General features: G+C 36.3%; 2 protein-coding genes across 4 annotated transcripts in view; one reads left to right on the top strand and one right to left on the bottom strand.

Moving 5' to 3' along the window:
* Positions 1 to 12,183, bottom strand: part of LOC124641677 (ileal sodium/bile acid cotransporter-like) — a 39,830-nt gene extending 27,647 nt beyond the window's left edge. The window contains exon 1 of one of the 3 annotated variants that reach the window (XM_047179838.1): positions 12,027 to 12,183. The gene's annotated coding sequence lies outside the window, so the exon portion shown is untranslated. Of the gene's footprint in view, positions 1 to 9,428; positions 9,526 to 12,026 lie in introns of those variants that run through there. The other 2 variants (XM_047179841.1, XM_047179839.1) reach the window with 2 other exon arrangements.
* Positions 12,184 to 13,017: 834 nt separating this feature from the next.
* LOC124641854 (E3 ubiquitin-protein ligase MARCHF5-like) lies at positions 13,018 to 27,135 on the top strand. The gene is made up of 4 exons (XM_047180101.1): positions 13,018 to 13,497; positions 18,164 to 18,409; positions 24,801 to 24,991; positions 25,623 to 27,135. Exons 1-4 carry the CDS (start codon positions 13,324 to 13,326, stop codon positions 25,990 to 25,992), a joined length of 981 nt encoding a protein of 326 aa, XP_047036057.1. The 5' UTR covers positions 13,018 to 13,323; the 3' UTR covers positions 25,993 to 27,135.
* Positions 27,136 to 27,917: the final 782 nt, after the last annotated feature.

Raw genomic sequence — 27,917 nt, 5'->3', positions numbered from 1 at the left:
ATGTCTACGTCGTTAAGTTAGAACTTAATCAAGGCTAACCACTAGTGTAAGATATAGTAGGTATGTTCCTGCGCTCATTGCGACATGTATAAGTGGTTATTACTTTGAACTGAATTCGATTAGCAACGTTTTGCTTTTACTCTCGTGTATTACTTGATATAAAAAAATACGCAGGTTATGGAGGTAATTAATGCACTGTTAACAAGCCTATAAAATTGTATAATGGTTAATATAAAATGTGGAAATTATGATATTACGATCTTCCATCTAGGTTAACTGATAGAATTGCGAAAATGTCTTCTTTTCTGATTAGATAATAATATTACGAACACTACGCTATTTCCATATCTTGAAGGCTACAAAACGATACTTATGTAGTGACGTATATTTCCTTACACTATTTAAGCAATATCAAAACTTACGCATTGATCGGCGTGTAGGCACTGAATTATTCTATTTTTGACTGATGACGTTTGAATAGGTACATAAATAAAATGTTGCGAAAATAGATTGATATGTAATTTTGTAGTAACTTTTGGTCAATCTTCTTCATGTATCTTCAGTGAAATCTCTAGCTTTCGTGTGGTTGTTGTTATAATTAAAGTGAACCTAATGAAGTTACGAATGCTTACTCTTGCAAGACTATCTAGATTCCAGATAAAGAGAACTAGGTCTAACAATAGAGCCGGCATTAAGGTTGTTGGCCTGTCAAACAATCATTGATAACCTATGTTGACTTTAAACTTCTTGCAGAGATAAATGACTAAATATTTTCAGAATAAGAAAACCATTCTAGACTTCAAAATCTCTACTTGTACTGGTCATTTTTTTAACGACGTCAAAAATCATCAAATGACCCCTCCCGCTGTGGGTTAGCAGCGGTGAGGGAGTGTCAGACTCTTACTAACTAAAAACCGTCGTGTTCCGTCGTAGACCTTTCATGTACTAGAGCCGCGGTAACTCTTTCGAACAATCCCGCAACCCCGGCAGGCCTTGGCACTGCTGGGCCCCGCTGGGGTTACTTGTACTGTACAAGTAACCCCAGCAATACAAGTTGTACTGGTCTTATGGTCCAGGATAGGGAAAATGTTTTTAAATATTCGAACAGGTTCCGTTTTAGGGTGCGTCCACATCTGGCGAATGCGCCACGAATGCGCAGCACGCGAGCCGATCGCGAGCTGTCCGCGAGCTGCGCGCGTGCAGTCACTGCTATAGTTCGGTGCGCCTCTTTAGCGCAACTCACGCAAGGCTCGTATAGAGCGCGCGAGCGGCGCGCGAACTGCGCGCAATCAGTTCTCGCCCTTACAGTTCCGTATATTGGCTCAGTACTATCGAAGATGGCAGACGTCGCGCGCCGCTCGCGTGCGGCGCTTAGGTCGCGCGCGAGCTGCGCGCGTGCGGCGCAGAAGCGGCGCACGAACAAAAATGCACGCGCGCAGCTCGCGGACAGCTCGCGATCGGCTCGCGTGCTGCGCATTCGCGGCGCATTCGCCAGATGTGGACGCACCCTTAGGTAATGACTAACACAAACGTATTTTCCAGTTGCTCAGATTGGTAGTAAAGTAAGGAAAACAAGGTTTATTTATTCGCTTCCACGGTATTTTAAGCATTAATATTCGACATTACATTAGACATGACATAACAGAAATGTTCTAGGAACAAAACATTTATGTAAAATTTTGAGCAATCTGTTAAACCCGTATATTGATCAAGTTTATACCGTTACAACGGTGCTAGAAGCCAGAGACGGACTTATTATGTGTCCAAACACCTTTTATAAGCAGCTTGGAGGAAAAATTTAGAAGTATTTATGGCTTATCTTTTTGCTCTTGAAATGTCATGTCGGGTAAAGATTGATTATGATCTAATTGGGTTTCTCTTGGTGCCCATATGTTGTTTAGTTGACATAATTGTGATGAAATATTGTTTCGCTGTATACGTGACTTTTTACACGGGAGAGATATTCCATTTTACGCAGGCTTACGTACAAGTGTTTTTAATTTTAAAATAAGTTTTAAAGAAAGGTTTGGCCTTTAAATAAGGACAAAATGTATTTACCGGAATTTAAACAACAATAGTATGAGCCGGAAAAAACGTGCTCAATTATAATAGGTCTTTACCTATGAAATTGCCGTTTTGTATGAAAAAATTTAAACTTTTTTTTTTTCATTTATTTATTTGTATTTATCAAAGTAATTACCTATGCAATCAATGCTTCTTTGCCAACGCAGTGGCAGTGAATTGATGCCCTTCTTAAAGAAATTAGCTGGACGAGAGGCAACTATTTGTTCAAAGGCATTTATTACTGCCTCTCGGGTACTGAATTTTTTACCCGACAAAAACTTATCCAAATTCTGGAAAAAGTTGTAGTGTGTGGGCGCAAGGTCTGGTGACGTGCGGACGACGGAAAAAATCATTCATTTGTGTGTCTGTTGAGCAGTGCAAGGCACGTCTCGACGCGTACTTCGCGCTAGCGTTCATTGAGTTCGTGGGGCACCCACTTGTTAAGCTTTTTTACCCTGCCAATTTGACGCAAATGGATCAATATTGTTTTAACGCTAACGTCGAAAGCTTTAGCCGTAGATTGTGTATCAGCTTCCACAATCGCCTTTAATTCATCGTTGTCGACCAAAGTCTTCGGTTCAACTTTCAGGTCGAAATTTCCAAAACGGAAGCGAGCACACCAATAACAGGTGGTGCGTTGGTAAGCAATGTAGCTCCGTAAACGTCGTCGATGTTACGTGCCGCTTGTGCCGCGTTGCTGCACCACGGTACTCATATTCCATAATAACTTGATTTTTTTACGTATCCACGATGAAGAAGAAGATTGAAACGCGATGACAATGTAGCACTAATCAATAAACTATAATGAATTCCATGTTTTTTTAATAAAATTAATTTGAAATTACAATTCTTAGCCAAACAAAAAATATTATGATTTGAAATGGCCATTACCGCAGAACGGCAATTTCATAGGTAAAGACCTAATATGTATTATACTTAAAGAAATTGTATGAACTAGGTATTAAACCTAACAGAGTATTCTTTGATTATTTACTATAGAACCTGTTTATTTAACAAGAAACGCGCATAACCATGTATTTACATATCCTATTAAACGTAATCACCATTAGGCCTCTGCCTCGAATTTTGCGGGCAGCGGGGCGGCGGCGGCGGCGGCGCGGGAGCGGCAGGATCTTACGCGTATAATCAAATGGACCGGCCCTCGAATACAGCGGCGCGGGAGCGGCGCGGCGGCGGGCAACGAGCGGTGCGCTCCAGTCAAGCGGTGACCGCCCGCGTTGGGCGTCTGCATTGTAGGCATAGTGTTATACATTTTTTTTGTGACGTATCAAAATGTCTTCGGACGTGCAAGAGCTAATTATTTCGGCCATCTTTGAGAGGACACCCATATGGAACAGCAAACACTACAGAACACAACACTACACTGCTATATTGCCGCGCGATCTGCCCGCTAGTTTCGAGAACAAGTATGCGTTGCCCGCCCCGCTCCCGCGCTGCAGCCGCTGCCGCCCCGCTGCCCGCAAAATTCGAGGCAGAGGCCTTACTGCATTCTTCAAATCCTATCATCCGTCTACTATTAATTAAATACGAGTTTATATTTCAAAGGAAACTTGAAAGTATCAAGACTGATTATCCGCTGTATAATAAAGGTATTCCGATTTAAAATGCGATTTTAATTTGAGAAGGAGGATTAATGTTGAAAATTATGTGTATATTTACTATGCAAAGTCTCATTATTCTGTACAGATTTTTATACTATGTATAGTTGAGTAAAATACTCGTAAATATACAATAAAACGAGGTTCAATTGGTGTCACAAGCAATCTTATCTTAACAACATCAATTCAAAAGTTGCATAACTGCAATTGAGACTATTCTACAGAATATTCTACAAAATACAGTACATTAGAAAAAACATCATAATTATTGAAATGATTACTCGATATACAAAGTAATTTAAATATAAGATAAGAGTAATTAAAAATATCCAGCTACGTACTCAATTACGCTATAGGTAGGAAAATCCTTTGCGAAAAACATGTGTGTAGGCATGTTTTCTAGGCAATTAGTAAAATAAGCATGGTTATAATGATGCCACGTGACTTTAACTACGTACCTTTATGTATATTGTATAGGGTGATTGGTAATTAGTAAGCGATACTGATTAAACTAATGAACATGAAAAAAGGTTCTTTGAGAAAGATGTTTTTACTCACGTGTTTAAGTATCGGTCACTACTTACCGGCCACCCTATATGTATGTATATAGGTATGTAGGTAGGTATAAAAAATAATATACATAAGCCAGCCCAAAGCCACAAGGATAAGTTCATAGCTTTACCAAAATATAAGCTTCACGTCGTGGAATCGAAGAAAAAGAAAATAAGTTTTTGTTTATCATAAAAAAGATGATGAAATGATGAGATCATGATAATTTTGTTACATAAAAGAGTCGCAGTCAATAATTATGTATCTAGTTGAAATCGTCAAAATAAGACACCGACTATCTAAGAGTATTTTCAAACCATATAAAATGCAAAGGCACAAAAAAATATATTTGTATAAAATATAGCTAGATATAGATTAATGCTCAATCCTTCTCCGTGTGAGAGGAGGCCTGTGCCCAGCAGTGGGACACTATAAAAAGGCTGTAACTTATACAACTAGAATAAGGTTAACGTCATAGATATTTTTTTCAAAAATGTTTAGAACTCACTCATTTTATGTTGTTTAAACATGTTTGCAACGGTATCGTTGTTATAACTTTTAGTTAGATAATAACATCCAAAACCACAACTGCTTGGAAAGGTCAATAACCTGTTTGATAGAGATGTTACAGCATCGGATGTAAGATCATTTACATATAATATATCTGTCGTAGCCATATCGTAGAATTGACCACTTCATGAAAAGCTTGAGCATTTCATGAAATGGTTGCGTTTCATGAAATGTTCATGTTAATTTGACCAGATCGTTAAATCGTCAACATTTCTCGATTTTGTCATCCACGTCTGGCCGTATGGTATAATAGGGTATCCATAAAATATTTAATATAAATCCACAATATTTTGGGTCGACCCATTGGAGTTTAATTTCATAAAATCTGGTAGTTGTGAAATTTTTCACAGCTCAAAATTGTCAGGAGGCAAAAACACTTAGGTTTTTTTCATAACTTCGATTGCAAATATAAAGAGTAAGAACTTGTTCATTGTCCTTTAAGTCCGACATACATAATAATTTAAATAAAATAGGAACTTTAGTAACATTTTAGGAATCTTAAAATAGAACACACTTAATCTAAAATGACGTAACCTGTAGGTTCACTGCCTCGTTGGTCTAGCTTGCCACACAAGCGCAGCTGTCGAGCACGAGGTCTTGATTCCCGGGTCGAGCCGAAATCGCTTTGTGGGTTTTAGAGACTTTCACGAAACAGCCCGCAGCTTGGAAGTTGGTATTTGTGCATCAGAGAGCACGTAAATGTCGGTCCTGCGCCTGATCTCTCTCCGATCGTGTTGGATTGCCGTCCCATCGGGCTATGGAAGTGAAGGAATAGTGAGTGCAGCTGTGTCTGTGTGTCCCCTCGCAAATTCTTGTGCACTATAATATGTCTCGCGCAGTTGGCTAATCTCCTTACATGAGAACAGCCGCCGTAGCCGATAATTGGCTAAGAGGACATTATTGTTGCATACTATGTTGCAGACTATAGGGGTAGACGAGTTTCCCCACCTTACCTAGGTCTGCGCTCAGCTGGCTCGTTTGGGATGCGTTCTGAGAGCGGTGGGTTCTTGTATCTGGTGGATGTTATACTCGCTACTACTCGCAAGAAGTTATAAGGGTTACATCGCTGGTAAATAATTCCATGGGGTTTGGAGTAAGCAAATTAAACAGCAAAGTATGTTCCTGTCATATATATTATTATTAATAACACAATAATAGTCAATAAATGGTTCAATGGGTTTCTTTGGGATATTAACCTATTTTTAATGTATTGAATCATTTTTAGTCGTCCACCTTATCCAACAGTTTTATGAAGTTCCTTTAATATTTTAAAATACTTCTCCATCGGAATTATACGCATAGTAGGATAGTCGACGCATTTTTTCTTAAATATAAGATATTCCTCATCTGCAGTTTCCATAACGTTATATTTTGACAGCCAGTAATAGTCCATGGACGTCTTTGGCGTGGTCACCCTACTGTTCTTGATTTGTTTTATAACCTTATAATTAAAAACGTTGTTATAATTCACCAACGTAGAATTATTTTATATTATTATTATTTTCGTCGTATACACTCTTTTGTCACTTTTTCCTCAAACGAATTATTCAATTTTTCGCTGCAAGAATTTTCAATGCAGTCAACGGCCGCCATCTTCAAACGTAAATAAAGCGCTGGCAGCGCCCCTAGGGGCAATTTACATAACTATTTTACGATGTGATCAATTAATTTTGATCATTTCATGAAGAAGCCGAGCTTTTAGTTGCACATATCGAGAAACGATTTCTCATCATTGATTTGCCCAAGTCACATCATGATGTGGCCAATAAACAGTGAAACATTTCATGAAACGGGACCATTTCATGAAATGGTCGAGTCATTTCATGAAGTGGTCAAGTCAACGATAAGGCCACCACATATCAATAGATTTCTTGCATATAACTAAGCTTAGGACCAGGATATCCTCTTTAGTTTTTTTTTTGTCATAAACACATGATGATATCTTGTACTTTGTCATCAAAACATACAGCTTCATACAGAAATTCTAAGAACAACTGAATGATAACGTGCAATACATACGTAAGATAATGATTTGTATTTTACGTTTCTAGCAAATCTGCACTGTCATTGATGCCTTGAAAAGTGTACTTTGATCTTTAACAGAATCCCCAAACGAACTTAAGTTTAATAGAAGTCGTAATAGATTTTTTACTTTTAATAATATCAATCATGAATTGCGCGTTGAGGAAGTTTTATGAAATCGCAATATTTTCCTTGGCATTGTTGACGCCAGTTTATGGTCTATTTTTATCGACTTTTTAACGGTTAAAAGCTGCCGGAAATTTCCAAGCCAATGACAATATAACCAACAAAACTAATACCTGCTAAAGCATTAATAGTTTTATTAACAAGTTGGATCAATTTTGTAATGAGCAAAAAGCTTCTACATACTTTTTTGTCAAAGTAAGCATGGTGGGTCTGACAGGCAGGAAAATAATTAAGAAAAATGTTTTTGCTTGATTAATTTGGAACTAACTTGGAAGCCACACGCGAGCATACTTGTGTAGGTAAACCACGTTTTTGTACTCAGAAGTTAACAAAACGCTTTCGCCTCAAGATACATTATTTGTAATAACTCTACTGCCATTTTGCTCAACCGCCATTATAATTTATCAATCTTATTCACCGCATAAAATTCATAAATTAGCCTTTTTAATTATGATAACTTACTTAAGGCTCCAATCAACATTTGTTCATTGCAAAATCAGGTTAAGGTTTTCCTCTCAAAATACATTTCAAACCTAAATGCATTTCAAAAAAACAACGAGGATAGCCAAAGGACACCGCTTTTTTTAGATAAGCTGATGTTTTTGGTCATTAATATAATGGGGAAATCCATTATCGTCATTATGTCTGGGGTCATTATTTGCTAGACTGTCGAAATGTACAAAATTCTTCTGATAGTTAAGTTCTAGACACGGTGGCTGTGCTTGGAGATGAGTCAGATACGCAGGACATATTATGGGTCTCAGCACACATATGGGATCGGAAAGGGATCGTCACCGTATCGCCTCGAGCCGTTCAGAATGGTTTGTATTAAACTCCCTACTGCAACGCACACTAATCGGAATAATAACGTAATCGCCTCGCCTCGGAACAGGCTCCGAACTTGAATTCCCGCGCTTACGGCTCATCGTCCCCGCGCTTACGTTTCTCCGTCCCCGCGCTTACGTCTCTCCGTACCCGAGCTCACATCTCATCTCACTCGAGTTGACGTACAGGCGCTGCTGATACGCTTTCGTTACGTGCATACGGTAGGTTGACGCCTGGTTGACAGCGAGGCGAAAGGCTTTACGGTTACGATCCCTTTCCGATCCCATATGTGTGCTGAGACCTTATGGTGCCCAAGCGAATGCGCCAACCTGATGCATTCTCATAGTCCAATGAGTCGGCACTCCCACAGGATTAGAGAGAGATCGACATTTACGTACAGAGATACGGGTGTTTCATTATCAACTTCCAGACTCCGGGCTGCTTTGTGAAAGTTTTTAAAACCCAAAAAGCCATTTCGGCCCGAGTCGGGACCTGAGACCCCCTGCACAGCAGTCACACATTGCGACTACTAGATCAACGAGGCAGTTTTACCATGATATAGAGGTATGCAGTTTTATTATAAGTCATTCATTTGGGCAGTAAGACTTAAGGCAAAGAATGCTCTCCAAGCATATCAATTTCTTGGAAAAGCCGTTCAAGATAACAGCAGCCTCTTAAGAAGTTCACACGAACTTACGCAGTAATCACTAACCACTCCCTAAATGCAAACAGCACGTGCAACACACGTCAATCTTTTGCAATTCTGATCGGATTGGAGCTCAAAAATACCACCTGAAGGCACGTAGTCATTAGTTGCCTTTACAATGGGTACTGGTGACTGTTAATGATTATTATATTATGTGACCTTAGCATCCGAGCCGATCGCGTTCTACGCACGATTCTTGAAACTTGAAAGGTATTGCCGGCATGACTGGCCGCATACAAAATTTAAGTCACATGATCGTATTTAGTATTTTAATGTAAAAAGGTTTTTCAAGAATTGTATCCTTTTTATTCATTATCTTCTTAACATGAGGGAAATTGGAATCTTCCTGGTTAAAAAATAAAGATGGAGTTCAATTTCATCTTAGCCTGTGCAATTTGGTCTTCTTACCCAGGTAGTGGAACAAGGCAATTAGGCAATGTTGTTCAACATGATTAATGGGAAAATTATTTGTTTGAAAACATCATCCGTCAATGCATGGATTGAATGGAGATTGTTTCTTGTTATTGTTTATTCATTAATTACGCTTCTTGAAGCTGCACACTCATTATGTATACCGGACACAACAAGGGTAATTTAGTCTTCACGTAATATGTAGATGAGCCGCAATAGTAATAGGCGAACAAAGTTCAAACAGCGTAGAACAAGTAAAATGAACTTGTATAAAAAACTTCTTTAAAACCTTTCATACAGACACTGACAAAACACGTTGAGATAATTTCGTAATCCACGAGATATACCGTACAAGATTACACATTACGAAATATCTGTATATACGAACTCTTCACGACGGTGTACATGTGACAAAGCAGGTTGGCATAATGATGATGCAACTCCAAAATTTTAGTGAAAGTGACAATAAAATGTACCTTGTTCGATATTTGAAAAAGGCGCGGGAAGACGCGATGGTAGACACGCGCGCATTTGACGCGCAGCTCGCGAGGACTGGCTGGTTTTAGTGACGTAGCGCTTCGCAATCGCAAATTCGCGGTACCTACGTGCGCGCCGACCGTCATTCATTCCCCTCTCAATTGTATGTTTGTTCAAGGGTAACTGGTTACCGGCATTCATCTTATGGAAGATGTCTTACTATCTAAAAAATCTTATATTGCCTTCTAGTCACTGTACTATACAAACCTCAGTATAAAAGTAAAGTCCACATTGCTTTGAACCGCTGAGGCTTACTCATGTAAATCGAGATGAAATAAAGGCACCTAAATTAGGGGTCACCTTAAAGCTTATGCTATAGGTACATAGTTATGCTCAAGTTTGCATGTGTGCAATCCAGGGTACTTAAACTAAAGAGGCAGACAAAAAAAGGCATTATCTAATTAAAATAGGAACTTGTATTTCAAAGTTTTAAGTCATTCCCATTCAGAAGAATGATTAGTACATACCTTCACAAAAGTTTATCATCCAAGCTAATGAAAGTTTTCTAGCCTGTCAAAAATTACATTTGTTCCCAACGAGTAACACCCTCAAATGTCACACTGTTACTCGATGGGATTTTTTTCTGAAAAAATTCCCAACCGGTCACACTACCAGTCACACTGTTACTCCATGGGAATTTTTTCAGAAAAAAATCCCATCGAGTAACAGTGTGACTAGTTGCGTGGCCGCCGCCGCCGGGGCCGCGGGAAGAGGGATGCAAAAGTATTTTTACATTAAATGTGCATGGAAAATAACCGCCATTACACACTCGCGATAACTGATGTTGCCGGCTTATCATAACTTTATTTTGCTATACATAATTTTAATTGTCACAACATACTTATGGCTAATTATATGTATTTGGAAAATTGTTTAAAGTTCAAATTAACATTAGAAATTAGAACTGATAATTGTTGTAAAATGTGATGATTTACTCTGATATATAAAGCTGATTGTATTTAGGTACCTCCCCCCCCTTATTACGTGGGACTTAAATATAGATGGCGAGATGTGGGTGTTATATTACACCTCTGCCTACCCCTTCGGGGATACAGGCGTGAGTCTATGTATGTATGTATGTATTTAGGTATTGTAATTTTATTTAATTATTTAATTTTACACAATGTAATTAGAAAATAGGTCCCCAAGATACAGGCACAGCCTAGTTTGGGGACCACAGAACTGATAAAAATGACTCTAGTAATATAGTTACAGTTTACCTTTATTGTAATCTACCTCATAACATTAAGAAGTGATTTGTGAATGTAACTGTGGATCAATAAACGAATTTATTATTATTATTTATGTCTCTTCCAGACCTCGGGACTATAGAGTCCCGGATTTTTGGGAGGCGAACGTGGGGCCGAAGCCAACACGTTGAAGCCCTTTTGAGACAACTTTAATGAAATGGTGACACAAAACCGACGATTATCCCTGTATACACTATAGAAATGTACCCAAGGACAATCCCCGGTTCTGTGCTAAACTATTGCTAACTATGGATGAAAACTACTTGGGCTATTGTGATGGGATGCTAATGGCCTAGGAATGGGGAAACTACGGGAACTATGGCACCTGCCGATGACAATGTATTAAATACATGTTAAAATGGCAGGTGGAGACTCGCCAACTCACTTACTGGGCCCCCGGGAATCAGTCACTGAAAAGCAACAAGAGGGCAACAGGGGCATGAGCGGCTGAGAAGGGTGAGGATACCTCGGCGGACTTTAAACGCAGATCACGCGCTCCCTGTGGGTCCAGCATCACCGGCCCACTCGCCACTTACCACGAGGCACCTACCCTCCGAGCAGGACTAACCTTGCTCTAGCGACTCCACTCTGACCGGCCGATGAAGGCAAGCCAAGAGGCGGGAGACCTATCCCCCGTCATGCTTCACTCCGGCAAGCCGGAGATGGGGGACAGTATACTCTCCCTGGAGCACTCGGATATATAGCCCCGCGGGGTCGCTACTCCCCGTCATCCGCCTCAGATGCCCTGCGGGGCTTTATTATTTATTATTATTATAGACAAGTTTAACTAATTAAGTTTGAGACAACCTGGGCTATTGAGCCCAAAGGATAGAGGAAGAATAGGTCCCAAAATCTATCACATTTGTGTAAAGATAATTATTGCAGATCAGATTACATAGTTATTTCAGGTTTTGGCATTTTAAGTTGGATTAAGTTTTTGTAAGTGTTTTGAAAGTGATTGTTGACTACAAGTACAAGTAGTACTTGTACAAGTAAGATATTTTGATTTTTTTTTCTGTTTTATATGAAGAACCGATCCTAAGACACAGTGACCAAAATTCAGCCTTATTTTAATTTATGTTTTATTTATTAGGCAATGGTTACCTATGATGTAACCATACAAAGTTTTCTTAATTTTGTTAGGTATTTCAATAATATGGAACACCAAAATAAAACCTTTAAAATGAGAAGAAAAGAAAACATCATTTTAACGGGTAATTAACTAAATAAACAGTTAATTAACGACAAAACTTACGAAAACTTGTGAAAGTAAAGAATGCAACTTACAGAATCCAATAATAGTGTGCAGTCCAATATAATTTTCCTTATACACTTATTTTCATTTCACTTATTTATTACAACTGTTGAACACCTCGTGTTATGATCAGAAACCACGAAACCTCACTAAAAATAAAATCATTGAAATGGAACGCTCAATTCAACCAGCTGAGTTGACCACCTTTTAACCTCAGCGATCCAATATTCCCACCTATCGTTTTTGATTTTTACGGTATTTCAAGCATACCAAAAGCTTTTGAAATTAGCTCTGGCAAGACAAGATCATGAGTAGAAAAGAGACCATGTAGAAATATTATGCTTTGAAAACTTGAAGTTTTTTTTTGCGGAACTGGAACGTGATAAAATAGGGATGGGCAAAGTAATAGTTACTAATTTGTAATAGGTATCGATTATTCGATTGAAGACATCAAACTCAAAATTGGTGTATGAAGCAGTAGTGGAGTCCACCACAAGTCACGAGAACAAAGGGCTGGCTAATCCAGCGCATGGACAGCGATGCGGATGTGTTATTTGAAGCGTAGATTTAATTTGCACAGGCGTATCCCACTTATCACAGTAGTGATCACAAAGATATCGTATCGTAATGGGCCAAGTGGGCATTTCCACACCTCCAATGTACTTGTCAAGTCATACTATTTCCTGTCTCTTTGTACTTCCCATATGAACTTTCCTTGTTTACCTCCCTACAAACTCCGTAATAATTTGTTAATCCGCTGCTATACCTATACTCGCTTATGTAATTCCTTATATACTTACTTATATAATGCATAAATTTCTTGTCCTACATTTTTCAATATCTGATCAGTTAGATGTAATATATATAAAAAATGCTTTATCAAAATCGACTAAAACTAGAGTGCCCGACTAAATCCGAATTCAGTTGCGCTTCACTAGTGCTGTCAAACTCCAACTGTCATTTGATGCCAGAAAACCAGACGTTCAGAAGTTCGTTCCTTCTCCAGAGAGATTCGTTCACGTTCGCAGTTCATGCGTTCACGTTTTTGCCCACAAGTCCTCAATCATCATTCATTTTGAAGACATCAAAAATACAACTTCCCACAAACGTCTTGTCAAAACGAACGAAATTTCTAAAAACCCTGCGAATCAAACAGCTGTTGATTAAGATTACAAAAGTATTTTTATCGTTTGCGGAGAAAAATATGGTTTTGTTATAGTAACGTCACAAGGATTAGCAGAACATCGTCAGTTGGTGTTACAAACTGTTGTGATACGCTCGTCTGTTTTTTAGTGCGAGTTTTTGATTTCGTTATTGTGTACGCAGTTTATGATGGCTAACGAAAAGCCTACTTCTACGGCTCAGGCTCAGGCCTCTAGTTTAACGTTGCAGCCAGCGGAAGATGAGAATACGAAGTCGTGTTGGGTGTGTTTTGCAACTGAGGCTGATGACAGACTTGCGGCGTGGGTCCAGCCTTGCAAGTGCATCGGGACCACGAAATGGGTAAGTAGTTCTACGCCTTAGTTCCACATAGTCGCGGTTATAGTCTGTGCTTCCGATTTGTGATATAAACATGTAAGGAAGTGAAAGTATGCTGTTTGCTCCAATTGTTTTATTTAAACATGAGATTGTATTGTAATTTCATTTATAATTGTGAAATGAGATTGATTAAGTATGTTATGTATTGAACAGTAGCAGCTGTATTATATAAACAGTTAGGTACTGCGCTTTATACTCAATTGCATACAATGTTTCATGTCATAGAGTATTTTAAATGAAAAAAAAAAACCTTGGAGGTATCATTGAGATTATGTGGGTGCCTTGAACTGTACTGACCTGTTTAGGTGTACCTACATAAATATTTTATTAAATGTTATAATTTTGCAATTGTTGTCTGGTACTAAACACGGGGCACACACCTTTCCTATTAATTATGTGAAAGGCATATCAAAGTTTTTGCATTTTATTTAAATTATATTTTGGCTTGAAACATACTACCAAGTAAAATTCCAATGGGTAGCATGAAATTAAAATTACTCAGTCTTTACTAATCTACTAAAATACTGTTGAGTCATTGTTTATTACAAACATGGGAATTACGCGACTGTAATATACTTTAAGAAATAAATAAATAGCAATATTTATATGCATTCAGATCATTTAAAACTGAAGTGTCATGTAAACATCCAGTTGCTTGACTTCAAATTCCATATACTCTGTTTTGTTTTCTATTTATTGTATCATGTTTATAGTTACAAAGTGCCTTATAACTACATATATCACGTTGTTAGGGTGCAGAAAATTACCTTAAAACTAATACTGTATGTTGCAAAATAACTGACGAATATCATTTACAAATAAGCTAATTTAAATGTCAGACAAAATTCACTTTTTTTCTTAATAATATGAATCTGGGTCAGTGGGCTATGTTAGAAGCAGAGTGAAACAAGAAAGTTAGTATTTTAAAACAATATGTTAATTCAGAACAGTCTTTTGTGAGTGAAGTTTCACTTGATTTTATTGTGAAATACTTGTATGTTGTAGACATCAATATTGTAAATCTAAATGTAGGTTAAGTTCTTCTCCGTGTGAGAGGAGGCCTGTGCCCAGCACTGGGACAATAAAAAGGCATACATTTAGGCATACAGTAAATGTAAATTGGCCGGCACTGTGTGTCAAAACATCTGAACAGATTTCTGTGAAGCTGTGCATTAATATAGCTTATTTCCCGTGGTTTCACCTGTGTCCCGTGGGAACTAACCGCCCATATCAGGATAAAATATAGCTTGATTACTAGGGAAGAGTGTGGCCTTCCAATAGTGTAAGATTTTTTTAAATTGGTTCAGTACATAGACAGACAACAAATAGACAAACTATTATATTACTGTAGATAAGTCAGACTAACATAGTCTATATAGTTGCGGGAAGTAAATCAGGAACTTCAGGGTATCCCAATACAAACACTTGACTAAGTATCCTTGGTCCAATAAATAATAAGGCCCCTTATAAACAGACACAATAAAAACATAAATTTGTTTATCCTGAAGGATCACAATGACACTTTCTTCTTGTTTTCTATGTCACTATCAAGGTTATCAGTTCATAAGATGCAAATAAACAAATAAATACAATTCTTTGTGTGAGATTTATCTTGTCAATATTATGTAGAATTAAGATAACAATAAATGCTGACAAAGGAACTATCTAAAGTGGAGAAATCTAAATTTGATGATGGGGTGTGCTAGATTTTAATATTTTGTTTTCTATGATTTAAATAAATGTAATAAGTACTAAAACTAATCAAATCAAATCATTTATTTCATTTAGGCCTTTACAAGCACTTATGAACGTCAAAAATATAACTAAGTTTGATTCTAATTCATTCCAAAAGTAAGAATGGGCAAGAAACTCCATGGTTACTCTTTTTTAAAATAGTATGGTATTACAGTTTGAATGTATTGATACAAACAATAATAGCATGCGAAGATCATGTAGAATCGCAAAGACAAATGAGGATAAAATGACAATTAAAATGCTTTCAACTGCATTCACATTTACAAACTAAATTGTGTTGAATGTCAAAAATACTTGTCTTCATGCAGCATTCAAAATTATTTAGTGGCATAAACAGCAATAGAAGAAACAAAACTAGTTAAAGCTCAATTTTGTATTTTGAGACAGAAATAAAGAACTATTCAATTTGAAAATAACCAAAATGAAAGGTCAAATAATTTGCCCGCAGCAAAATGTATCCATAAATATTAATTAATATGTTTCATACAGTCAATTTAGACCGTAACACCAGACGCCATTTCAAGTGACTTTTCAGTTTTTGAACAGTTTGAAATAAACTTTGATTTTGTTCAGTCAGCAGTTCAAACAAATTGCATAAAAATCTGACTAATCAAATACAATTTAATTTGACTGTGCGGACTAATTTTATTACTCTCTTGCCTAATATAACTTCGGAACCAATTGTTTGTTTGTTTTTGTTTGAACGTGAAATAGTCAAGTGAAATATATTTCAGTGAACTTTGGTATTTTACCTGATTGGATAATGTAGTTCAGGATGTCAATGATTTTGTAGATAACTATTACGGAATGAGTCACATGGAAAATGTATATTGAAAGTGTATTTGATAAACCTTGTTCCTGTCTTATTAACACCATTCTGCAAAGGTACGCCGTTATTATCTACGCCGAATTTATATTATTATCAAGATAATTAGTTAAATCATTGTTTTGAAGCGTTATCAGTATGCTGACAGCTCATTTGTTATTGTATGTGGAAAGTAAATGTAGGACAGTTTTTATCATTAATTTATGAGGAATTAGGATCACGGAGGCACCGTTAGATATACATAATAATATACCTGCTTTGTCATAATGTTTTTGGATTATCTTGATTGTTACGGATTCAATATTATATCAAAACGACTTCCTATTATTGGTCATGGGTTGTTTTCAATAGTTTCAACGGAAGTGCACCATTGATTAATGTTTTGATCTAATTGATCAGTGTTCATATCATTGTGTATTGAAATAGTATTAGAAGTAGGAATTCACCTTGAATCAAGCACATTGGAATCTGTGTGCAAATAATATTAAAACAAATAGTTCCTATTTGCCTTGTTTACACCAAGAAATTTTAATGGTGCAGCATTTTATTCGTGTGCTCCAAGCACATTATACTATAATTTTGCGTTTTAATTAGTACTTTAAAGTAACGCTCTTATTATGCAATGCAGTGCGCAGCGTTTTATTTTATACAATTTCCTAAAACCTTGCAAAGAATTATCATCAACTAAGATTACACCTGAGACAGTATTTGCTCACCACCCCATTATACTGCAAGACTGCTGGTTCATTGAACTTCTGTTCGAAACATGATTTTTTGTTCAGAAGAGTATTTGAGCAGTATAATCAATCAAATCAACGACATTTGTAACTTAATGTGTCCTTCAAAAGGACGACGAATGAACTTTACAGGCCATTATCATTTACACTAATCTTCGAGTTACAAGTACCTTTTCCAAAAGGTTTGGTCATATTTGTTTTTCTACCTGTACCCTTATCTCCATATTGCATGACACCAGTAATTATGAACCTATTCTGGGTTTGACCATGAACCTTATAAAAAATCGTTTATATCTAAATTGTCAGTACTTTGAATATCACCTTGAGTTATTCCAAGTTGAACGGAAGTTGAAAGGATGATGCTCAAATAATTTGCCCTTTTTACCCTCTTGTTATCTCATATCTGTAGGATTAAGCAAGGTTAAAAGTCTCATACATTTTTCGAGGAGACAACCACGAGAAAAAGATATTTGTGATGAACTCATTCGAATGCCTTGGTCAAATCTCTGATCGTAGATAAAATCAGAAACGTGTTAATGACTCTGTTATTTTTCGCAACTACAGGGGAACGTCCTAAATAACTTCTTTGTCGCTGAAAAATTTAAATAAGAGTGCTACTTTTGATTTCGAAGTTTATTAAACGGTAAATACCTGACAATTCTGAGGAATTCAACCTAAAAAGAAACACGATTGTTAAATCTCCATTGGTCAAGCCTGTATGGACAATGCCCATACTATAAATTCTCTTTTAAAACATCCTTGATCACATCAGTCAATCACCTTTATTCTGGGTGTTTGTGTTTTTATGCAGTTGATTAATTGCGACACAGTGCTTCAATGACAATCGTCCCAGCGGTTACAGAAGCATTCATTGTTGTCAGCAGCCATGAACTCTGTATTCATTCTATTGACACTTCGCTGATAGGCATTAATACAACAGACTTCTATATCTACTATCATGATATTAGCTGATCTTATTTTTAGACGATATTGTTGGAGACACTGAGAAATGAAAGTAGATTTGCAAAGGTTATAAAAACAAGCTCTGAATGGCAGCTTGCATGACAACATTTTCCCGAGCTCGTGTTATTCGCAAAAATACTGATATAGTTCCCGCTTTTTAATGTGCTTGAAAGTTGATTTTTAAGAACTCGATGTTTCCTTACCCAAATATGCATCGCCATCACTATACAGTTTTATCGATATGTCTCCTCTCTTTTTTACAATTATATCATCCTTATCGAATAGGTACCCAGGTGTGTCTCTAATCAGTTGAGTCAAAAGATTAAAGAATTGTCTGTCCTTGTTGCAGGTACATCAAAGTTGCCTCCAACGGTGGGTGGACGAGAAGCAAAGAGGCAATATAACTCGTAAAGTGCTGTGTCCTCAGTGTAAAGCGGAGTATATTGTAGTGTTCCCCTCTATGGGGGCTTTTGTTGCACTCTTGGATGCTATGGAGGACATCACCCACAAGATTTGCCCCTTCATTGCTGGAGGAGTCCTGTTGGGATCCATATACTGGATCGCTATTACGTATGGAGCTGTTACTGTAATGCAGGTAAGACTGGTTACTTGATTAGTCCTGTACATAAGTGTAATTTGGTTCAGATTTTTCGACACCCATACTTATAGGTAGCAATATCTACACAAACATATTTATGTAGATGCTCTGCACTACATACATGAAGTAGTTTGGGTAACTTATTACCCCATAAAATATCTTCTTGCATAAAATTTGATGACTACGGATCAACTCATTTGATTTGTCACGAATACCTGGCGCCATTCATTTCACTATTTCATCATGAGAATGATGAAATAGGGCAAATTTTATCCGTGCCTTGTTATAGATAAATATGTCAGTTTTTGCCATATGTTGCCCTTCACTTTGTGTCATTTCATTTATCTTTTCTATGATCATGCTTGTCTAAAATGTGGGGTTTACGATAAGATTAATTGTCACGGTGTCAAGCGTTGCTATCCATAGCTCATTTTATATGCTTTTCTGATCACCTATAGACATATTGGGAAAAAGGTTATCTTGCTATCGTTTTCTCAGTACAATTGAGATCTTATCTATTGTCTCAATATCGTCTGTCCTTAGGAGTTAAAGAAGCTGCTTTTCAAGAACTATTATGAAACCTTTTCAATGTCGTACTGATGTCCTAAGTTTGTTGTTTTTCTGTACTCTCTTTTATATACTCTTCTTATATAAATTGTCAGTTTATAGATTCAGAATATGAACTATAAAATAAAATAATTATTTTATTTTATAATTTTAAATTAATCTCACGTGGACATAAAAATACAATGTTTTGCAAAGACAACAATTTATATCAAAACCACTTTGAACTTTTTGTTATACAAAATTATGCTATTGACGTAAATGATACATCAGCACCGAACTTGACCGATAAAGCGACAGATGCAAAATACCTAAATGTCAAAAATAAAAATAATTACCGTCTTACCACAAAAACTTTTAAACGTCATTTTAAACTTGTCTAAAAAAATAACAGATTATGGCGTTGAAATAAGGTCCATTTTGCAGCCACACTTTTTTAGACAAGTGTAAAACAGACGTTTAAGTTTTTGTAGTAAGGCCATGTTTTCAAATTTCTAAATAGTGTGTTTGAAAGAATACATTTGACAAGATAATGGTAGAATCAAACAAAATGAGTAATAAAAGGACACTAATTTTGTATTTGTATTACTCAGGCACACAATATATGATTCTGTTGATTTGGTAGGCTCGAGTTCTAATCGCTTTCTCAAACAACGCAGCTTGTAGGTAAATAATTGTTCAGGTTTCGAAAAACAAATTAAATACATATTTGTTTCCTACATACCTCTTATCACTGTTTTTGATCTAGTAATACTTGTATGTTTATGTCTACTGTTTTAGTTTAAAATGTTTAAGTTTAAGTTGTTTTAAGTTTTAAATGTTTTATCTAATGGAACTCTCTGAACAATAGCAGTTGGGGACAGTTTTTTTTTCTTATTTTTGTGTTCCGAGGCAGCAGCAGTATTTGCAGGCGTGTTTTTTAGTCTAAAAGTCCCATAAAGGTAGAAACCATAAAAGATAACCCTTTAAGTAAAAAGCAGATGGGTAACAAGTCGAGAATCAATGAACAATTTGAACAAAGTTTACTAAACCTGCATTTTCAATTGTGTCTCGTTCCGATGCCATTTATTAGCGTGTGTCCAACAGTTATAGATCGCGGCCCATTGTCGAAGATGACACACTTCAGCGAATTTACTGTTCGAAGCTAATTGTACGATCATTCATGACATACATTTGCCTTTATGATGTTTGTTAAGGGTATTAATGTGCGGTCCTTTTTAACACCTTTTTGGGCACACACGGTACTTTTTTGTCAATGTCGTGAACTTGCTTTATCAAATAATTTCCTTTGTGCTGTTTTTTTGTTTGTCTTCCTACTCTTGGAGGTTTAATTGTGAAGGCATTTTAGCGATTTTAGGCGGCTTAACCACTTTACAACAATCGGTGTGTTTCACATATGACTCAAGGGACAGTGAAGTTGCTAAAAAAGCTTCCGTTCAGAACCGCTTATGGTAAACCGCAAAATCTTGCGAAATCACACATGGCTTTGGTGATTCTGGTTAATAACACCATGAAGTCATAATTTTACTTCTTACGCTGGGAAAATCCTTTAAGGACTTCCGAAACTTGAATGTACTTGGTTTTAGTTTTATACCTGCTCGCCTCTAGGAAGATTAATTGTCAAACTTTCATGTTTCTATTAGTTATGTTTCAAATGACGCCCCAGCAGATGTGGCGAACGCCCTGAAAGCTTTTCCACGTATCCCAGTTGAATGCACTATATCTAGGTCATGTCAGGACATCGTACATTCAATATGAAAATTGATTCCCAGGTACTAAAGCCCTTCAACGCTGAATTGCTATTTCACAGTTCAACGTGATGCAACTACCGTTGCGCGCGCATTTCGCGAAGCCGGTTGCCGGACGACTGAAATCAATTTGACTCATCATCCTCCGAGCCTTTTTCCCAACTATGTTGGGGTCGGCTTCCAGTCTCACCGGATGTAGCTGAGTTCCAGTGCTTTGCAAGGAGCGACTGCCCTATCTGACCTCCTCAACCCAGTTACCCGGCCACTCAATACCCCTTGGTTAGGCTGGTGTCAGACTGGCTTCTGACTACCCGTAACTACTGCCAAGGATGAAATCAATGTGACTAACAATATGTAAACAATTGCATCGAACTAACGTACTTCCTCGAGGTATGCTATCATCGCGTTTGTTCAAGATCCATTCAAGAGTTGTTGACAGTGACCTACTTGATATAATAGCAGTTTATCAGTTAGGTCTGTCATTACGTATTCTAACAGAACACCTATGTACTGTTATGCATTGATTCTACGATCAATTGAATTCAATTCTTCTTTTTATGCCGTCTCAGAATATTTGCATGGATACCTATCATTTGCGAAATTTTGATCAGGACTATATGGAGTTGTAAAAATTTTTGTAACAAGAACTGGTTTTCTGACTACATTCGAAGACTATTGGCTACCATGGCAATAAAACTGTTTTCTCTTTTCATCTACGTCATAAGCGCTAATATTATAGCGAAAAAAACAAGTTTTGATGCGCCTAAGTTATTTTAGACTTGTTATTGATAGAGGTTAAAATAATCATCTTAAAAAGTATCTGATCTGCCAAAATAGTTGCCGTTTTGCAAAAATCTCTCTCTGCGTGCGTTTATATGGTACATCATTTGTTGAGGAAAAGTTATTGATAAACTCAGATAAAGGATACAAAACCGTGTCAAAGTTCAATCTAATTCCAAATCAGATATTATCTAAATTAGAAAAATATATTCGCATTTAATTTTACAATATTTGCTTCATTCATGTGGATTGTAATTCTGAATTGTTGCCTGGTTGATAGCAACAAGATTCCCCTATATTACGTGACTTTTGGAATGTGGGCGTGTGTAACTATAAAAAATAAATATATTATTCTGCAGTGACCTTCGTGAATAAACACGTGATCGTAATACATTTAATAACAACTTAACTCCAGATAGTAGAACATGTTTAAGTTCCGTATCAATGCAAATAATAAGAAAAAAAAAGGTTTGTTGTCAATATTTATTTTTAATGTTTGAACTTTGTCGTGTCAGAGGTAACTTTTTTACGTCACAAGCATTGATAAGAGGTAGATAAATTCGCATATCTATAGAAACAGTACAAATGCACTCAATTTTTGATAACCTACGCTTAACTTGCAAACTCACGTTTTCATTTCACGTTTTGATTTACATAACCAAATTTTTGCGCTGCTCATTAAAGATTAACATTAAATTAAGCATTCGTTTATCTATTTTAAAACACAGAAAAACAACACAATGGTATAATATATTAATAATTCAAGTATTTTTAATTTTATTTTACGTAGTTACCTTGTCGTTATAAAATCTCCTTCGATAGTCCTAGTGAAGGGAATACACGATAGGTCTTATATCGAGTATGTTGTCTATAATTTTGTATCATGCTTGTTGCCAGTTGGTTTCCGTACACCCACGTCACTAACAACCGGTACATTGCAATTATTGCGTACATTGTAGATAAGACTTGCAATTATAATTATTGTTATTGCTTTTTGTTTCATTTTTCTCAGTAGTTTTGTTTATATATCTTGTGTAGATTTCTGGTTTCCTGTCTGCTTAGATTTAGAACCCTACTTAATCGAATTCATGGGTCGTGGATCAGATGTTTTCAGTTGCAAGTTTAAATGTATATTACATGCGAAAGCCTTAATCCTTCGGAAATAACGTTATGCCGTGGCTCCCAGCTGTAATTTTTGTATCTTTGGCAGTCGTTCTAAAGCCTAAAGGTTCCAGATTACAACAGAGATACCATTTGCGCCATTCAAGCTAATATTCAAATGCATCCTTTGGAAGGCGACCCTAACAAAGTTGTGTAAAGGCTCGTCACATAATGCCAAACCACAAACCTTTGTATGAAAACCTGCATGTTATGTAAACATTGTTTTGCGGTTCATCGCGACATTTTGCGCTAAAATCAGCATATGTTTGCGCAACGATTTGAGTTCTGTGACCAACCCATTGGATTGCGTCAGCACTTTCTCTGGGCTATAGGTTTTATTCGTACTGCCCTTTGTGTCCTGATTAAACTCTCTATCATATCGGGTGGGTCGTACCTAATCACATTAAATTAAATACGGTAATATACTGGTTAATGTATGTCGATTAACACAAAGAAAAAAATAAAATACGTAAAAATGAAAAAAAAAAATAGTTTTTCAAAGTAAATAGAAAAAAAAATGTGCAAGAATTAGAACAGTCATTACAAACAACTGAAATTGGCATCTGTCAACTGGTCAAAATATTCGATAATCCTAACTTTATCTCTGCTTTACACATGATATTGTAAATTATAAAAACGAAAAATGACTCCTGTGGCTAAACCACTGAATGGATAAGGTTATTTTTTTACCATTCGCCATAGAATATCATAAAATATATGATATACCGTTCATATACTTAACAAAAGTGTTTGAAGGTTCCTAAAGTTTTACGTAAGGATTTGAAAAAAACTTGCTATACAGGGTAAAGGGCAAGTATTTTAAGGATGACTGCGAATTTTATTTATCATCTCAGGTTAGCGTTCCGACCTTGTTTTTTTTCTGCTGTATACATGCTAGTGCAAATGGTCTTTTAAAATATTTACGTACAACATTTTTGGTGCCTTGTATTAATTTATTATTATATATTATTTAATCTTTTACTCATAATGTATTTGCATAATCCCAAATATCGTGGGACCGCTAGGTTTGGTCATAAAACCAAACACGATGTTTACTCTTGACAGTTTAAATTGTATTTTGTGAAAGGTAAATAAATAATTAAAATTTGATTACAGTGATCGCAAGTTATTACAACTGTCTTAGGTTCAAAGTTCTCTATAGGTAATGTGTTGCAGAAACGACTGTCACAAAAGTAACACGAAAGTGAGAAGTATCGGACCTCGAACTTTACAACGAAGTGGCGAGTTATTAATTAATTTAGCATATCGGAGTCCACTTTTAGAAAAAAGCTTCTTGACCCAATGAGTCATTTCATCTTAAATTAATTAAAATGTCAAAGAACGGTTTTTCCCCTGTGTTATATTATGACGTAAATAGGTAATCTTTTTTTCTGGGATTTTCACTAATTTTGAAAAAAAGGTGAAGTTTGTATTTCGTAGGGGGTTTCCAGATGATTTCATGCTAAAAAATTTAGTCTAAAGGGCGTAGATTTACGTAGGTTATGTCTTAAAACTAGTTTTTACGATTTACGATCTGTGAATATACTTTGTATTGTCGATTGGACGATATATTTTTATACTCAGCCTTCGAATGCTACAATAGGACTTGCACAATACAGTATGTTAAAGCATGTTAATCAGGGTTTGCGATGTGTGACTAACTGACGTTCACCGTAACGATTGTTACACTCTAAAATGAAGCAAAATGTATTTAAAAATTATGTGTTTTGGTAGATTTATGTAAAGTGTTCTTTATAACAGATTCGAGACCAATTTCAGTTAACCTCTTCCCAAAAGGTTTTTGTTGAACTTGTCTGACATATAGTGTTGTTGCAATAATTTTCCAATGATGATATCATTATGTCAGATCACTTAACTAAAAGGTTAACAATCATGATAGGAGTCTTTATTTAAAAATTCCGTTTAAAAATATTTGAGGCATATAAATATTCGTTTAATATGTATTTGTGTAAAAAGTCCTGTCAAGAGTGTTTGCCTTTAGTTAAGCGCCGACTCAAATGGACTACAGGAGATCGCATAAAAAATCTGCCGAAATATTTTTTTTTCGTATGCAAAGCTGTTGGAGTACCATAAACAAATATATAAATCCTTAATTCTCTTCTTCTCAATTTCAGGTAGTAGGCCACAGAGAAGGCCTAGAGATGATGGAGTCGGCCGACCCGCTGGTGCTATTGGTGCTCCTGCCGACTATCCCGGTGACTCTCATTAGCGCCAAGATGTACAACTGGGAGGACTCAGTGCTCCTCTTCCTGAGGAAATACTGCGCTAAGATACCCGCCTTGTCCTATATACTGCCGTTTGGCAAGTAAGTTGCTTAGTAATTATTTTTTGGGGATTGCCTGTGGATTATAGCTACATCCGGTTAGACTGGAAGCCGACCCCAACATAGTTGGGAAAAAGGCTTGGAGGATGATGCCTGTGGATTATAATGACTGATCCATCTGTTGTTTTTTGATTAGACAGATCGCAGTATAAAAGGAGACAAAAAAAAAACAACGAATGGATCGGTTATATCTTCGGTCAATTGTGATATCAAATAAAAGTATGATTTTTTATCAAACCGTATCCTGCAAAAACCCAACTGGCTTAGAAATTGATGTATTTTTTGGGCTCTTAAAATATGGTACTTACAGAATAATATGTTATGCTGTAGAAAGTCTTTAATTGCAAATAAAATAAATACACCATGAATTGCAATATGCATACCTAAATGTTACTTATTGCTTTTTTTTTCAAATTAGCGGACACGATGACATTAAAAACACCGTAAACATAAATCATGTCGCATTAATAAACGTTTATATTGTTGGCCAGTAATAAACAAGCTAAGATATTTGAACTTTAAAACTATTTCCATAAATTATCACCTATTACGCAAACGTATTCTTCTTGTGTTTACTTTATAATGCTAATGAAATTCGTTTTATTATTTTCAGCGTGGAAGGCGACAGAGGTGCTATAGTAACTGGTCAGAACACAAATCAGACCCAAAATCCGAACTCACATTTATCCCCAACAAGGATTTTCTGCTCAGCATTACTTCTACCCACCATTTCTACTATAATCGGCAAAATATTCTTCCGATCCATACAAAATAATCTACACAGAACCATCTTAGGCGGTATTACTTATATTACGATAAAAGGCGCTTTAAAAATCTACCACAGACAGATGCTTTACATTAGACATTCCAGTAGGAAAATTCTAGATTACACAGAGTCTAATCTAAAGTTGTATAGAAGTGCCGCGACTTCTACCACGACTGATGCCATTTCTAGTACACGAGATGACGAACAAGTTGTGTAAGATAGTCTGTAAATGTACATAATTGTGGTATATAGTCGGCTAAGTCCATATGTTCGGGGTGAAGAGACCGTTTTGATATTGTAATTCGGCAGATGACGAAAGGCCTAGGCGAATAGTAGACGCCAATGTCGATGTCTGTACGTAGTCTAGAAGAAAGAGATCGTAACATGTTTTGACATCACTCACAAGACATGAAAGTGACGCAATTATAAAAGAAGTATGGTACCATCTTTGCTCAACGGAATTGATACTTTGACAAACAGTTTCATAATGGCCCTATTTGTAAAAATTGTAGGGAGCTTGGGATCAGTTGTCAACTGGGTAAGTTGTAACAGTGGGCACAAGATTAGAGTTCGTGTAAATATTAACGTTCAGCCGTATTAAATGAGGCTGTAAATACTACGATTTGTAAAAAATGGAGCTTAGGAGCTAGTCATAGAGGTTTTTAAGAGTATTTAAGTAATTAGCGAGCGTCTTAAAAAGGTTGGAACAAGAAAATTGTGCTGTAAAATAACGTGTGATTGTGCTCTTAACGTGTTGTAAATTAGGTGGATTTTGGAATATTACTTGGTCAAGTGATATCTGATATTCAATATTCAAAGTTTTTCTGACTTTATTTTTGTACATCGAATACAATACCCGATTTTCTAAAAATACTCAAAAGGTTATTTTGTCATATGACAAAGTGTCATGGTTTCTGAACTATTACTAAGAATAGTTAATTTATGTCTTTTTTTTTCCCAAAAAAGTCAAACATTTTCCCGCTTATTATCCTTAATCGTTATAAGATTTATTCAAAGTTTTATCTGCCTGTATTAACATTATTTAAATAACAATATGTATATGTGGTATACATAAAATAATTAAATGTATAAAATATATGTAAGTACGGGTGTCTGTAAATGTTTCAAAAAATATACGTATGTGTTATCGGCCTCTTCACCCCACGCAAATAACGTAACATTTTGCAAAGGAATGTTGAAATAAACTATTGTGTATACGGAACATATCCGTTTTCATTATAATAATACAAATGTTTATATCTTTATGCTCAGGCGTCCATGACATAATCAATAATTGTTTTCATGTTATCTTAAAAGAATTTTTATGATACAAGAAATCGCTCGCTTTTCTTAAGTTTTATAACTAGCTCCCCGACTATAATTTGTCTTCCCAGATTATTTGCACGAAAATGTATTCCTTTATTTACGTAAAAATCATAATAAACCTGAATATTGCAATAATCTAATGACTATATAAAACTGTTTGTTTTATAAAATATTTTCTAGAACTTCAGAACGTATATATGTATTAAATTCTTGACCGTTATTTGAAGCTTACTAGTTTGAGATAGGCACCTACGTGTTTTCCGCTTTTATCTCTGTCCTTTTCTACCCCATATCTTGCATCTCTCTCGCACACCGACCAGTTTCACTCCCCACCAGGCAGGAGGCGACGAGTGTTCTCGGCGGCCACAGTTCGTCATTGGCGTCTTGTTTTCCGCCCGAGAAGGTTGGTCTAACCAACCGCTGTAGTATTTCGTTGAAAAATAAACTCAGTGCTCTCGCAGAACACAGGTGAGTTTATAATATTTTATACAATTTGTTAACGGTTTTACCGTTCGATATTCGATTTTGCGAAATCAAGTGTTAATATTTTGTACATCTACCCCTTTTTTGTCACGAGTTTCTTCCGTGTACTTTTTTTTTTTTTCAGTAATTTGTTTTCAGAATGAGTGACTTATAAAGCAAATACGGATGCGGTAAATAATAAAGCTACCACAGCCCGTGCACGTGACTATGGAAAAGAAAGCAAGCCCGAAGTTCCTAAGGCACCTGTGGCCCTAGTTCAATCCTGCAAGGCGTTCAACTTTTTGACAAAAAAGAATGGTGTGAGGTGCGGTCCAACCAGCATCTCCTTAGTTC

This window comes from Helicoverpa zea, chromosome 23 (genome assembly GCF_022581195.2).
Source record: "Helicoverpa zea isolate HzStark_Cry1AcR chromosome 23, ilHelZeax1.1, whole genome shotgun sequence".
NCBI lineage: Eukaryota > Metazoa > Arthropoda > Insecta > Lepidoptera > Noctuidae > Helicoverpa > Helicoverpa zea.
The sequence above is the reverse complement of the archived record's forward strand: the minus strand, read 5'-3'. Positions and strand labels throughout refer to the sequence as shown.